Source organism: Salmo salar, chromosome 27 (assembly GCF_965601325.2).
Source record: "Salmo salar chromosome 27, fSalSal1, whole genome shotgun sequence".
Classification (NCBI taxonomy): Eukaryota; Metazoa; Chordata; class Actinopteri; order Salmoniformes; family Salmonidae; genus Salmo; species Salmo salar.
Window position 1 is genome coordinate 36889742 of NC_138317.1, and position 14122 is coordinate 36903863.

Here is a 14122-nt window from a genome sequence, read left to right on the forward strand (position 1 = left end):
GCTAGTTAGTTTTTGCTACTGTACCATATGGGGTTTAGCTTGCTTGAGCCTGCTAACTGAGGAGGGTTAATTCACCTGTTTCCATACATGTTTCATTTTAAAACATTTATCGTACAAAGGAGTTGTTTAATCTAACTGCTTAACTAATAATCTGTATAGGGAATTGTATATTCTTTTTTTTTTTACAAATTTTATTCTAATCTTTACAGGAAAATGTTTGGCTTTTTGAGCCTGACAACGAGCCATCCTCAACAAGGTTGGAAAGTGACTGAAGATGAGGCCGCAGTCTGATGTTCAAGAGGTGGACATTGAGGAGGTCCAGGGAGAAGGCATGGAAGCCTGAGAGGAAGACAACCAAAGCTTTAGTTTCTAGACTATTATTTTACAGATGTATGTTGAAAACGTTTTTGGGAGATGCGATGGATCATTCAATATTCCCTTTCTTTTGTTGTTCGGTGAAATCATCCCATGGGAAGAGTCAACTCATTTAATTAAAGTTCAATTTATAACTAACATTTTTTTAATTACTTATTTATATTGGAAGGATTTAATAATTTGCAATTTTGTCTACTTATGGTAAGGTAAAAGGTTTATGTTTCTGTCTCCATATGATATGGTAAATATATCCAATATCCAAACATCTACATTTAAATGGTATTAATATTAATTTGTATATATTTCCCATTAATTCCCATAAATTCCCATTAATTCCCACAGAAAGTTTCCACCTCTGAATATTCCCCAAAATGTGCAACCCTACCACAGACCATTGATTTCCCATGTTTGGACAAAAGAGCATCAGAATTGTGGAGGAGGAGAAACTACTGACATTTGAAAGGTTAGGCAGAAATGAAAAAAATCATAATATTCAGATTCCACACCACCTGCACCTGGCTGAATACCAATGTATTCAGCAGCGATGTGATCTCGGCGGTGTGTTTAAGGGCATCAGATAAGCCCGGTATACCTTCTGGGAATCAACAGAGCGGCCAAGCTGTGCTGTGCTGGCACGGAGGCACTGCTAACGATATGAGGGAACGGACGCTGCTAGCTGGCGCTAATGACAGGATTAAATAAGGTGACAACAGTCGGAACTGGGCCCAGGGAGAGATATTACACTGCGCACACACACACACACACACACACACACACACACACACACACACACACACACACACACACACACACACACACACACACACACACACACACACACACACACACACACACACACACACACACACACACACACACGATCTGAGGAATCGCTGCTGCTAATGACAGGATTAAATAAGGTAGCACTTTGAAGTAGGCAAGGACAAATATTACACCATTGAATCTTACAGCCAACATCTTTCAGGACTGCATATCCAAATTACACCCACTACCAAGCTACCTGGTGGGGTCATGCCAACACAAACTAGGGGGTAAAATCAATGACAGTCATTGATCATTAATTAATTGGTAACAGAGTGTAATTGTTCTAAAAATGCCTGAACAGACAGAACAGGAGGGAGATATCTCCTGAGCGATAGATAGACAGATAACTAACTTCCAGACCTGGGTTCATTTACTAGTATTCAATATAATATATGTGTTTGCCTGAGCTTGCCTGGTGCAACGGGAACCAATAGAAACGTCTCCGAAATGCCAACCCCACCCACCTGGCTCTCCAGCCAGGCTAAAGCAGACAGTCAGGTATATAGATAGATCTACTTTTGCTTTCCCATGAACAGGGGTTTATTCACTAGGAAACAAACAGAGGCAAACAGGGAGGGGCACCTTCCTTTATTTGTCCAAAAAGAAACTCATATTTTCTTAGCAAAATGTTTTCCTTTGCAAAACATTTTGCTACAGTTTGCTTCTGCGTGCACTTATGAATACACCCCTGTCTAATAGACAAGTGGGGGCTTTGGCTCCAGACAACCACGCTACAATAACACAAATGAAGTAGCGAGAACCACTTAGCATGTGGCTTCTGTTAAATGTGCTAGTTGATTAATAAGATTCTCTTAGAGGCTCCTTGGGGAGGGGGGGCTGTGTGTGACTGTGAATTTGGTGAATAAGTGTCTGTGTTTGTGTGTGTATTGCCAATTGAAGCAAAAGGAATGAACAGAGTCAATGACTTTCTGTGTCCCCATGAGAGACTCCACATTTCACTCTGTGATAGGCTTTAATTAACAAAAGAGCTACATTAAAGAGGAAACGTTTCTTTGCTTCCTCTATGTATTGCCTTCATGTGGGATGTACGTCTAGACTGACCGGTTGATGTGCTGTGAACGATGAAGATAATCACCAGTCAAAACAAGTGGGCTCCGGGAATTGAGTCATCAGATCTGGCCCACAAATGGTATCTATAATATTATGATGCTTGCATAATGTCCTGAATAACAATGCAACTTATCAACTTAAATCCTTTCATAACTAGATTGGAAAAAGTGACAGTTTTGCATGTTGCTTATTTGGAGTGATAATCACATTCTATAGATTTAGTTCCCCCCCGGCTACTCTTTGATGTGACCTACATGAAAACACTTATTTTGTCATTCTGGACAGCAAACTGCATGAATAAACCGGCTGCAGCCTATAATTTGATTACTTGACAGTTGAAGACAATCTAATAAACTAAATTCATATCTTTAATAAGCGTTGTATAAATCCTGGCTAATTCACAGCATAGCAGAGTGTTCACTAAGGGGAAATAAAGTTGTCTATCTAACTCGGTGGCCCATTTCAAATGAATCAAAGCTTAACTCATTACAGAGTAATTCCCATGCCAAACCCAAGTACAATATAGAGAAACATTGCTGTGTATTATCTCTAGTCTAGTACATTCATATAACTTAGCAGAAGCAGCTACAGTGGCTTGCGAAAGTATTCACCCCCCTTGGCATTTTTCTTATTTTGTTGCCTTACAACCTGGAATTAAAATTGATTCTTTGGGGGTTTGTATCAATTAATATTTTTCGGGGTGAAACAAACAAGAAATAAGACAAAAAAATGGAAAACTTGAGGGTGCATAACTATTCCCCTCCCCAAAGTCAATACTTTGTAGAGCTCTTTTTTCAGACATTACAGCTCCAAGTCTCTTGGGTTATGTCTCTATAAGCTTGGCACATCTAGCCACTGGGATTTTTGCCCATTCTTCAAGGCAAAACTGCTCCAGTCAAGTTGGATTGGTTCTGCTGGAGTACAGCAATCTTAAGTCATACCACAGATCCTCAATTGGATTGAGGTCTGGGCTTTGACTAGGCCATTCCAAGACATTTAAATGTTTCCCCTTAAACCACCCGAGTGTTGCTTTAGCAGTATGCTTAGGGTCATTGTCCTGCTGGAAGGTGAACCTCCGTCCCAGTCTCAAATCTCTTGAAGAACGGAACAGGTTTCCCTCAAGAATTTCCCTGTATTTAGCCCCATCCATCATTCCTTCAATTCTGACCAGTTTCCCAGTCCCTGCCAATGAAAAACATCCCCACATGCTGCCATCACCATGCTTCACTGTGGTGTGGTGTTCTCGGGGTGATGAGAGGTGTTGGGATTGCGCCAGACATAGTGTTTTCCTTGATGGCCAAAAAGCTACAATTTAAGTCTCATCTAACCAGAGTACCTTCTTCCACATGTTTGGCGAGTCTCCCACGTCTTTTGGCGAACACCAAACGGGTTTGCTTATTTTTTTCTTTAAGCAATGGCTTTTATCTGGCCACTCTTCCGTAAAGCCCAGATCTGTGGAGTGTACGGCTTAAAGTGGTCCTATGGACAGATGCTCCAATCTCCGCTGTGGAGCTTTGCAGCTCCTTCAGGGTTATCTTGGGTCTCTTTGTTGCCTCTCTGATTAATGCCCTCCTTGCCTGGTCTGTGCGTTTTGGTGGGCGGCCCTCTCTTGGCAGGTTTGTTGTGGTGCCATATTCTTTCAATTTTTCAATAATGGATTTAATGGTGCTCTGTGGGATGTTCAAAGTTTTGGATATTTGTTTAGAACCCAACCCTGATCTGTACATCTCCACAACTTCGCCCCTGACCTGTTTGGAGAGCTCCTTGGTCTTCATGGTGCCGCTTGCTTGGTGGTGCCCCTTGCTTAGTGGTGTTGCAGACTCTGGGGCCTTTCAGAACAGGTGTATATTTACTGAGATCATGTGACAGATCATGTGACACTTAGATTGCACACAGGTGGACTAATTATGTGACTTCTGAAGCTAATTGGTTGCACCAGATCTTATTTAGGGGCTTCATAGCAAAAGGGGTGAATACATATGCACCCACCACTTTTCCGTATGTTATTTTTTAGAACTTTTTGAAACAAGTTATTTTTTTCATTTTACTTCACTAATTTGGACTATGGTGTATATGTCCATTACATGAAATCCAAATAAAAATCCATTTAAATTAGAGGTTGTAATGCAACAAAATCGGAAAAATGGCAAGGGCGTGAATACTTTTGCAAGGCACTGTAGGAGCAGCAAGCTTCAACAGACAGACCAGCTCTCCTTATTTGACTGCAGGGATGGATGTACAGATTATTAATAAGGATAATAATAACATGATTGATCAAATAGTTATTTGGTACCTTTTGAACATCTGACAGACAAATTAAAAACCTTTTAATAACTGTAATCAACCAACTGTGATTGTGGCTTATCAATCCATACTATATCAATGTCCAAGCCTGTAGTTTACCCATAATCCATTTGTGCGCAGCTGAAACTAAAGTGTTGGTTTAGCAGTTAAGACTGTTACAGTAAAGTGATTGGAGTACCTCGTAAGCCCCCCCACCGGCCACAATCGAGACAGACTGGTTAACAGTGAGAGACGTTTGATACAGGCCAGGATCAATAAGCACTTGTAGTAAAATCATAAGTGCTGGCTGTAGCAGAATGACATGGGCCTTGCTATTGGGATACTTTATCTGTTTTTTTCCAGTAGCACCGTGTCAACAATCAGTGTAAGAGCAGCCTTGTGTGTCATTAGCAGTGTGAAGAGGCTGTATGTGTCTGGATGTCAGTATAGAAAAAATATATTTGGGCAAGAGCTAATTTCTCAGAGCGCACCCTGTAGCCAATAATCAATGTGACACAGGTGTATAGAGCCATGTCCCTTCACTGATTCAATACCAAGACAGTCAGATGGGAGAGAGGCATCGAAGCGCAATAAGCCAAGATTAAATTGACTATGAAAATGAGCTGAGCCAATAATGAATGCTAGCTGCCATGTGTGTCAGAGACCCTATGCAGGCAGGGAGCATGAGGGGAAGAGGGAAGAGGAGGAGGTGGAGGAAGAATAGAGGGAGGAAGAGGAGGAGAGGGAGGAGGACGAGAAAGAGGAGGACGAGAAAGAGGAATGGGAGGAGGAAGAGGAGGAGCGGGTCGAGAAGAAAAGGAGGAGGATGAGAGGGAGGAGGAAGAGAGGGAATATGAGGAAGAGGAGGAAGAGGTAAAAAAGGAGGAAGAAGAGGAAGATGAGGTGGAGGAGGAAAGGGAGGAAGAGAAAGAGGAGGAAGAGGAGGAAGAAGATGAGGAGAAGGAGGAGAGGGAGGAGGAAGAGTAGTAGGAGAGGGAGGAGGAAGGGTCGGAGGAGAAAGAGTAGGAGGAGAGGGAGGAGGACTAGGAGCTTCACTCCGCTGCCTATCAGACCATTGATCTCTCTTCCTTTTCCTCTGGCTTTGTTCTCTCCTCTCTATCTCTACCTCTCACTCGCTATCTCTACCTCTCATTTACTATCTCTATCTCTCACTCTACCTCTCACTCTCTACATCTCTCACTCTCTATCTCTACCTCTCACTCTCTACTTCTCACTCTCTACCTCTCACTATCGCTACCTCTCACTATCGCTACCTCTCACTCTACCTTTCACTATCTCTATCTCCACCTCTCACTCATTATCTCTACCTCTCACTCACTATCTCTACCTCTCACTCATTATCTCCACCTCTCACTCACTATCTCTACCTCTCACTCTCTATCTCTCACTCATTATCTCTACCTCTCACTCACTATCTCTACCTCTCACTCACTATCTCTACCTCTCACTCATTATCTCTACCTCTCACTCATTATCTCTACCTCTCACTCACTATCTCTACCTCTCACTCACTATCTCTACCTCTCACTCACTATCTCTACCTCTCACTCACTATCTCTACCTCTCACTCACTATCTCTACCTCTCACTCTCTATCTCTACCTCTCACTCACTATCTCTACCTCTCACTCACTATCTCTACCTCTCACTCACTATCTCTACCTCTCACTCACTATCTCTACCTCTCACTCACTATCTCTACCTCTCACTCACTATCTCTACCTCTCACTCACTATCTCTACCTCTCACTCACTATCTCTACCTCTCACTCACTATCTCTACCTCTCACTCACTATCTCTACCTCTCACTCATTAGCTCTACCTCTCACTCACTATCTCTACCTCTCACTCTCTATCTCTACCTCTCACTCTCTATCTCTACCTCTCACTCTCACTCTCTACCTCTCACTCACTATCTCTTCCTCTCACTCATTATCTCTACCTCTCACTCACTATCTCTACCTCTCACTCACTATCTCTACCTCTCACTCACTATCTCTACCTCTCACTCATTATCTCTACCTCTCACTCTCTATCTCTACCTCTCACTCTCTACCTCTCACTCATTATCTCTACCTCTCACTCATTATCTCTACCTCTCACTCATTACCTCCTCTCACCCTCTCACCCCACTCACTATCTCTACCTCTCACTCACTATCTCTACCTCTCACTCACTATCTCTACCTCTCACTCACTATCTCTACCTCTCACTCACTATCTCTACCTCTCACTCTCTATCTCTACCTCTCACTCACTATCTCTACCTCTCACTCTCTACCTCTCACTCATTATCTCTACCTCTCACTCACTATCTCTACCTCTCACTCACTATCTCTACCTCTCACTCACTATCTCTACAGCTCACTCACCTCCTCTTTCTTTCTTTACCCCTCTCTCTCCCTCTCCTACTTCTTTATCACATTTGTTTTCCATCTTTCTCTCTCTACCGTCTTTTATATTTCTCTCTCCCAACCTGTCTCTCTGATGTAGTGCTCACCATGGTAACTGAGCACGAAGAATCCGCTGCCGCTGAAGTCGCTGTGGAACTTAATGAGGATCTGGTTGGATGTGCTGTAGACAGACTCCAGTGCTGTGTTCCCACTGAACTGACCGATCTGGGGGGAGCTCTGGTCCGGACCATCCCTGTAGACACACACACACACACACAAAACACAACACAACATACACACCAAGAATCAATGACAACTCCCTCTCCATGGGCAGGTGATGGACATTGTCAATAGACAATGAAGACAAGACATTGACCAATACAGACATATCTTTGAAAGAAGCCCAATGGAAAGCTTTTGCGGTCATTTTTAATTAACATTTCCCACGTCAATGTATTGTAGAGAGCAGCCAATTATTGACATCAGGCATGGATACATATCCCATCACTGATCTACAGTATTCCTTCCAGAAAGAGACGATTAAAGCACTCTCTTTTACAAACTTCATTTTTGGATAAGCCACAGCATAAGGGTGCTCATTACAGAGACATGGTTTTAAAATGTAGAAAGGTACCCCAGATATCAAACTATCTACCCAATTAAGAGACAGGGGCAGGAGGAGGGTTACATCTCGGTGATCGTGACAGCCAAAGAGCAGACCACCCCCATGGGTCAAATCTGGTGCTAGTCAAAGGTAAATGAGTGCGTGAATGTGAGAAGGGGGTCTGTTTAATGGTGCTTAGTGGACCCCCACTCTGGGCACCGCCGGGTCAGAGCAGTCCTAGCGAACAAGCAGAGAAGCTGTTTTATTAATCTGGCTGATCTCTGACACCTGGGATTTTTCGGGAGCATGGTGTGTGTGTGTGTGTGTGTGTGTGTTTGTGTGTCTGTGTGAGAGAAAGAGAGAGAGTGCTTGAGTGATTGTCTCTTTGCATTAGTGCGTACGTGAGTGTGTGAGCATGTATCAAGTGTGTGTTTGCGTGGGTTTGAAGCCAGTATGACATCTCACAGCGCTGAGAACAGATTGAAGCGCTGGCAGCCTGCCGCAGTCAGCAACATAAATACATACTATGAGAAACTGAAAGAGAGCCGTGTGGGGGGAACCCAAAAAATGCATTATTTAAACATGCGGGGGTACAAAGGAGGGACTTATTATTTGTGTGCGCATGGATGGAGGACATAGAATTAATCTATTCCATCCATTACGCTCTCTCTTTCTCCTCCTTCTCTCATCCCCCTCCACAACAGGGGTGTCAGAGTGCTGGGGAAGACAATTACTCAGAAAGCCGCTCTCTTTAAAACATCAAGATGCCTTTGACTGGATCTATGGGATACATGAAGAACTTGCCTTTTGGCGACTGCATTACTGCATTACATTTCCTCAAAAAATCTTTACCGTTCACAGGGAGAGATTAAAAGCCTGAGTACGTTTATCATACTCTATGCATTTAAATAGACTAACTGTGAGTGTTATTTCACTGTTGGTCAGTTAGTTTAATGAAGGGACGGAGTAGGGATGGAGTGATGGAGGGAACCAGATGGAGAGAGAGAGTGAAAGGGGGTGAACAGTTCAAATCTCTCTCAAACCAACCAGAAGACAAAGTTCTGTTTTATCAATAGTGAGAATAGCAGTAGCTATGGTAACCACAGAAACCACAGAAAGGATGCATCCAATTAAGAAAGAACAGTTTGGAAGAGAGGTTTGAGAGCACTGGGGAACGCACTGGGCTTTTTTCTACAAATGTATAATTACTTTTACGTTTTAAAACAACAACACAATATGGAAAACTTTTACCATACCGAAGGTTTCTGCCAAAACAGGTTTTAGTATAAATTCTACTAATTAAGCATGCAACACGTAAAGTCAAGGGTTAGCTCTACTATAGTTGGCTAGGCTAATTGACTATCATGTTTTTACATAATTTCTTGTTATCTCCTCATGGGTATTGCAACAAAAGTCTAATTTCATTGAAACTAACTAAAAAGTAATTATTATGTACAACATGACACAATTTACATCAATTTACTACAATAAACCCCTTAGTTGCTGTGTAAGAGGTGAGTGGGAAGAGGTGAGTGGGAAGAGGTGAGTGGGAAGAGGTGAGTGGGAAGAGGTGAGTGGGAAGAGGTGAGTGGGAAGAGGTGAGTGGGAAGAGGTGAGTGGGAAGAGGTGAGTGGGAAGAGGTGAGTGGGAAGAGGTGAGTGGGAAGAAGTGAGTGGGAAGAGGTGAGTGGGAAGAGGTGAGTGGGAAGAGGTGAGTGGGAAGAGGTGAGTGGGAAGAGGTGAGTGGGAAGAGGTGAGTGGGAAGAGGTGAGTGGGAAGTGGTGAGTGGGAAGAGGTGAGTGGGAAGAGGTGAGTGGGAAGAGGTGAGTGGGAAGAGGTGAGTGGGAAGTGGTGAGTGGGAAGAGGTGAGTGGGAAGAGGTGAGTGGGAAGTGGTGAGTGGGAAGAGGTGAGTGGGAAGGGGTGAGTGGGAAGAGGTGAGTGGGAAGAGGTGAGTGGGAAGAGGTGAGTGGGAAGAGGTGAGTGGGAAGTGGTGAGTGGGAAGTGGTGAGTGGGAAGAGGTGAGTGGGAAGTGGTGAGTGGGAAGAGGTGAGTGGGAAGAGGTGAGTGGGAAGAGGTGAGTGGGAAGAGGTGAGTGGGAAGAGGTGAGTGGGAAGAGGTGAGTGGGAAGAGGTGAGTGGGAAGAGGTGAGTGGGAAGAGGTGAGTGGGAAGAGGTGAGTGGGAAGAAGTGAGTGGGAAGAGGTGAGTGGGAAGTGGTGAGTGGGAAGAGGTGAGTGGGAAGAGGTGAGTGGGAAGAGGTGAGTGGGAAGAGGTGAGTGGGAAGAGGTGAGTGGGAAGGAGAATAATAGCCTAGTTTTTCTACCCGGCCTTCCAACCAAGGTGAATGAACAGAGGAGCTACTATAGGTGAATAGAGGAAGTGTGAGGAAGCTCTTCATTAACCCAGCTGCTGTTGACACTGGATTTAGAAATGGATCTGAAAAAAATCTTCACTTCAACTTGATTGGTCAAACTCCCCCAGTCCTCCTGCATCAATTAACATTGTTTGTATCCTGTTGGGTTGCTGCAGTTCCGTGTTGTGGCACTCTAACTTTGCCCACTCAGAGGGCTGTAAGAAAACTGAAAATCAGTCACCATATGGGATAAAAGGCAGGAATTCAGTTGGTAAGGGATTAATATTGCACCATTCCTGCTAGTAGAGAAATACATATTTAACTGTGTAAAAGGGATAAATAGCAACAACAAAAAATTGTTACTATATTAAAGCACTATTGAGCGGTTTAGGGAGAGATGTGTGTCGTGCATACTTATGGAAATAAGGTATTTCTGTTTTTTATTTTGAATAAATGTGCAAAGAATTCTAAAAACCTGTTTTCGCTTTGTCATTATCGGGTATTGTGTGTAGATTTATGTGGGGAAAAAATGTATTTAATCAATTTTAGAATAAGGCTGTCTGAATAGTAAAGGGGTCTGAATACTTTCCGAATGCACTGTAGGTGTCACGTCCTGACCATAGAAAGCATTTCTTTTTCTATGGTAGAGTAGGTCAGGGTGTGACAGAGGGTTTTGTCTAGTTTATTTATGTCTATGTTGGTTCTAGTTTCTTTTTCTATGTTGGGGGTTTTATCTAGTTTATTTATGTCTATGTTGGTTCTAGTTTTTTTTTCTATGTTGGGGTTTTGTCTAGTTTATGTATTTCTATGTGGGGTTCTAGTTTTTGTATTTCTATGTTGTATTTTTTGGGGATGATCTCCAATTAGAGGCAGCTGGTCATCGTTGTCTCTAATTGGGGATCATATTTAAGTTGTTGTTTTTCCCACTAGGTTTTGTGGGAGATTATTTTGAGTAAGTGTATGTTGCACCTCTTTGTCACGGTTTGTTGTTTTGTTCATTAGTTTATTTGTATGTCTTGCATAGTTTCACAGTTATAATAAAATGTGGAACGATACACATGCTGCGCTTTGGTCCCATTCTTCAGACAGCCGTGACAGTAGGATCTTACCACACAGTGATGTATATATATATATATATACATCATTGTGTGGTAAGATCCTACTGTCACGGCTGTCTGAAGAATGGGACCAAAGCGCAGCATGTGTATCGTTCCACATTTTATTATAACTGTGAAACTATGCAAGACATACAATATATATATATATATATATATATATATATATATATTATAGTGTAATCTAACTCTATAGCTGTTCATTAAGAGGTCAATAGGTTCTTACCACACAGTGATGTAGTCATAGATGGGTTCAGTGCTGAGCACGGTGAAGTTGATGTAGATCCCGTTGCCAGGGGGAACCCTCACACTCCACACACAGTCCTGGAAGTTGGGGTACTCCTCGGGGTGGCCGGGGGAGTAGATGGTCCCATTCATGGAGGTGATGTTACCACCACACAGTGCTACAGAGGAGAGGGAAGATGTGGTCAGGATAGGTGATGTTACCACCACACAGTGCTACAGAGGAGAGGGAAGATGTGGTCAGGATAGGTGATGTTACCACCCCACAGTGCTACAGAGGAGAGGGAAGATGTGGTCAGGATAGGTGATGTTACCACCACACAGTGCTACAGAGGAGAGGGAAGATGTGGTCAGGATAGGTGATGTTACCACCACACAGTGCTACAGAGAAGATGTGGTCAGGATAGGTAATGTTACCACCACACAGTGCTACAGAGGAGAGGGAAGATGTGGTCAGGATAGGTGATGTTACCACCACACAGTGCTACAGAGGAGAGGGAAGATGTGGTCAGGATAGGTGATGTTACCACCACACAGTGCTACAGAGGAGATGTGGTCAGGATAGGTGATGTTACCACCACACAGTGCTACAGAGGAGAGGGAAGATGTGGTCAGGATAGGTGATGTTACCACCACACAGTGCTACAGAGGAGATGTGGTCAGGATAGGTGATGTTACCACCACACAGTGCTACAGAGAAGATGTGGTCAGGATAGGTGATGTTACCACCACACAGTGCTACAGAGAAGATGTGGTCAGGATAGGTGATGTTACCACCACACAGTGCTACAGAGGAGAGGGAAGATGTGGTCAGGATAGGTGATGTTACCACCACACAGTGCTACAGAGGAGATGTGGTCAGGATAGGTGATGTTACCACCACACAGTGCTACAGAGAAGATGTGGTCAGGATAGGTGATGTTACCACCACACAGTGCTACAGAGAAGATGTGGTCAGGATAGGTGATGTTACCACCACACAGTGCTACAGAGGAGAGGAAAGATGTGGTCAGGATAGGTGATGTTACCACCACACAGAGGAGAGGGCTAGGTGACGTTACCACGAACACAGAAAAGAGGGCTAGGTGACGTTACCACAAACACAGAGGAGAGGGAAGACATGGTCAGGTTAGAGGTCTTTCCAGGCTACACTGAATGAGCAACAAGGCACAGCAGTAAAAGTCATGGTAATGGCCACTTCTTAGTAATATGTTATATTACTACAGCAGTCTAATAGTGATAGCAGTGGAGTAGTAGGAGATTCAGTTGTAGTAGTGGATGTTAAGGTCCATGAAACGCCCACTGCTGCCCTCTAGGTGCAACATCAATACACTACCATACAGATCATATCTATTCCTCTGTCCATAGTTACCTTCACAGCGTGGTACCGGGTGGTTCCAGTTACGGCTGATTCCATGCAGACAGGTGAGAGAGGCGTCTCCGATGAGGGAGTAGCCAGGCAGACACTCGAAGGACACAGTGAGGCCCACACTGAAGTCACTGCCGATCACGATGCCGTTACGAAAAGGACGAGGGTCGGGACAACTCTGTAGCTGATAGGCTGAAAATCAGGAAGTAGCCGATAATTGAAATAAATATTGGCTGAAAATACATAAGAAAATGACACAAACATGAAAACGAATATATACTGCTCAAAAAAATAAAGGGAACACTAAAATAACACATCCTAGATCTGATTGAAAGAAATAATCTTATTAAATACTTTTTTCTTTACATAGTTGAATGTGCTGACAACAAAATCACACAAAAACAATCAATGGAAATCCAATTTATCAACCCATGGATGTCTGGATTTGGAGTCACACTCAAAATGAAAGTGGAAAACCACACTACAGGCTGATCCAACTTTGATGTAATGTCCTTAAAACAAGTCAAAATGAGGCTCAGTAGTGTGTGTGGCCTCCACGTGCCTGTATGACCTCCCTACAACGCCTGGGCATGCTCCTGATGAGGTGGCGGATGGTCTCCTGAGGGATCTCCTCCCAGACCTGGACTAAAGCATCCGCCAACTCCTGGACAGGCTGTGGTGCAACGTGGCGTTGGTGGATGAAGCGAGACATGATGTCCCAGATGTGCTCAATTGGATTCAGGTCTGGGGAACGGGCGAGCCAGTCCATAGCATCAATGCCTTCCTCTTGCAGGAACTGCTGACACACTCCAGCCACATGAGGTCTAGCATTGTCTTGCATTAGGAGGAACCCAGGGCCAACCGCACCAGCATATGGTCTCACAAGGGATCTGAGGATCTCATCTCGGTACCTAATGGCAGTCAGGCTACCTCTGGCGAGCACATGGAGGGCTGTGCGGACCCCCAAAGAAATGCCACCCCACACCATGACTGACCCACCGCCAAATTGGTCATGCTGGAGGATGTTGCAGGCAGCAGAACGTTCTCCACGGCGTCTCCAGACTCTGTCACGTCTGTCACGTGCTCAGTGTGAACCTGCTTTCATCTGTGAAGAGCACAGGGCGCCAGTGGCGAATTTGCCAATCTTGGTGTTCTCTGGCAAATGCCAAACGTCCTGCACGGTGTTAGGCTGTCAGCACAACCCCCACCTGTGGACGTCGGGCCCTCATACCACCCTCATGGAGTCTGTTTCTGACCGTTTGAGCAGACACATGCACATTTGTGGCCTGCTGGAGGTCATTTTGCATGGCTCTGGCAGTGCTTCTCCTGCTCCTCCTTGCACAAAGGCAGCGGTAGCGGTCCTGCTGCTGGGTTGTTGCCCTCCTACGGCCTCCTCCACATCTCCTGATGTACTGGCCTGCCTCCTGGTAGCGCCTCCATGCTCTGGACACTACGCTGACAGACACAGCAAACC

The 14122-nt window shown here is 44.3% G+C and overlaps 1 protein-coding gene across 2 annotated transcripts in view; it reads right to left on the reverse strand.

Moving 5' to 3' along the window:
- Positions 1-14122, reverse strand: part of LOC106588997 (CUB and sushi domain-containing protein 3) — a 347202-nt gene that overhangs the window by 122910 nt on the left and 210170 nt on the right. For both annotated transcript variants that reach the window (XM_045709277.2, XM_014178612.3), the window contains exons 35-37: positions 12652-12840; positions 11263-11440; positions 7074-7219 (exon numbers count right to left, since the gene is read on the reverse strand). In XM_045709277.2, coding sequence (XP_045565233.2) covers positions 7074-7219; positions 11263-11440; positions 12652-12840 — 513 coding nt within the window. The remainder of the gene's footprint in view (positions 1-7073; positions 7220-11262; positions 11441-12651; positions 12841-14122) is intronic.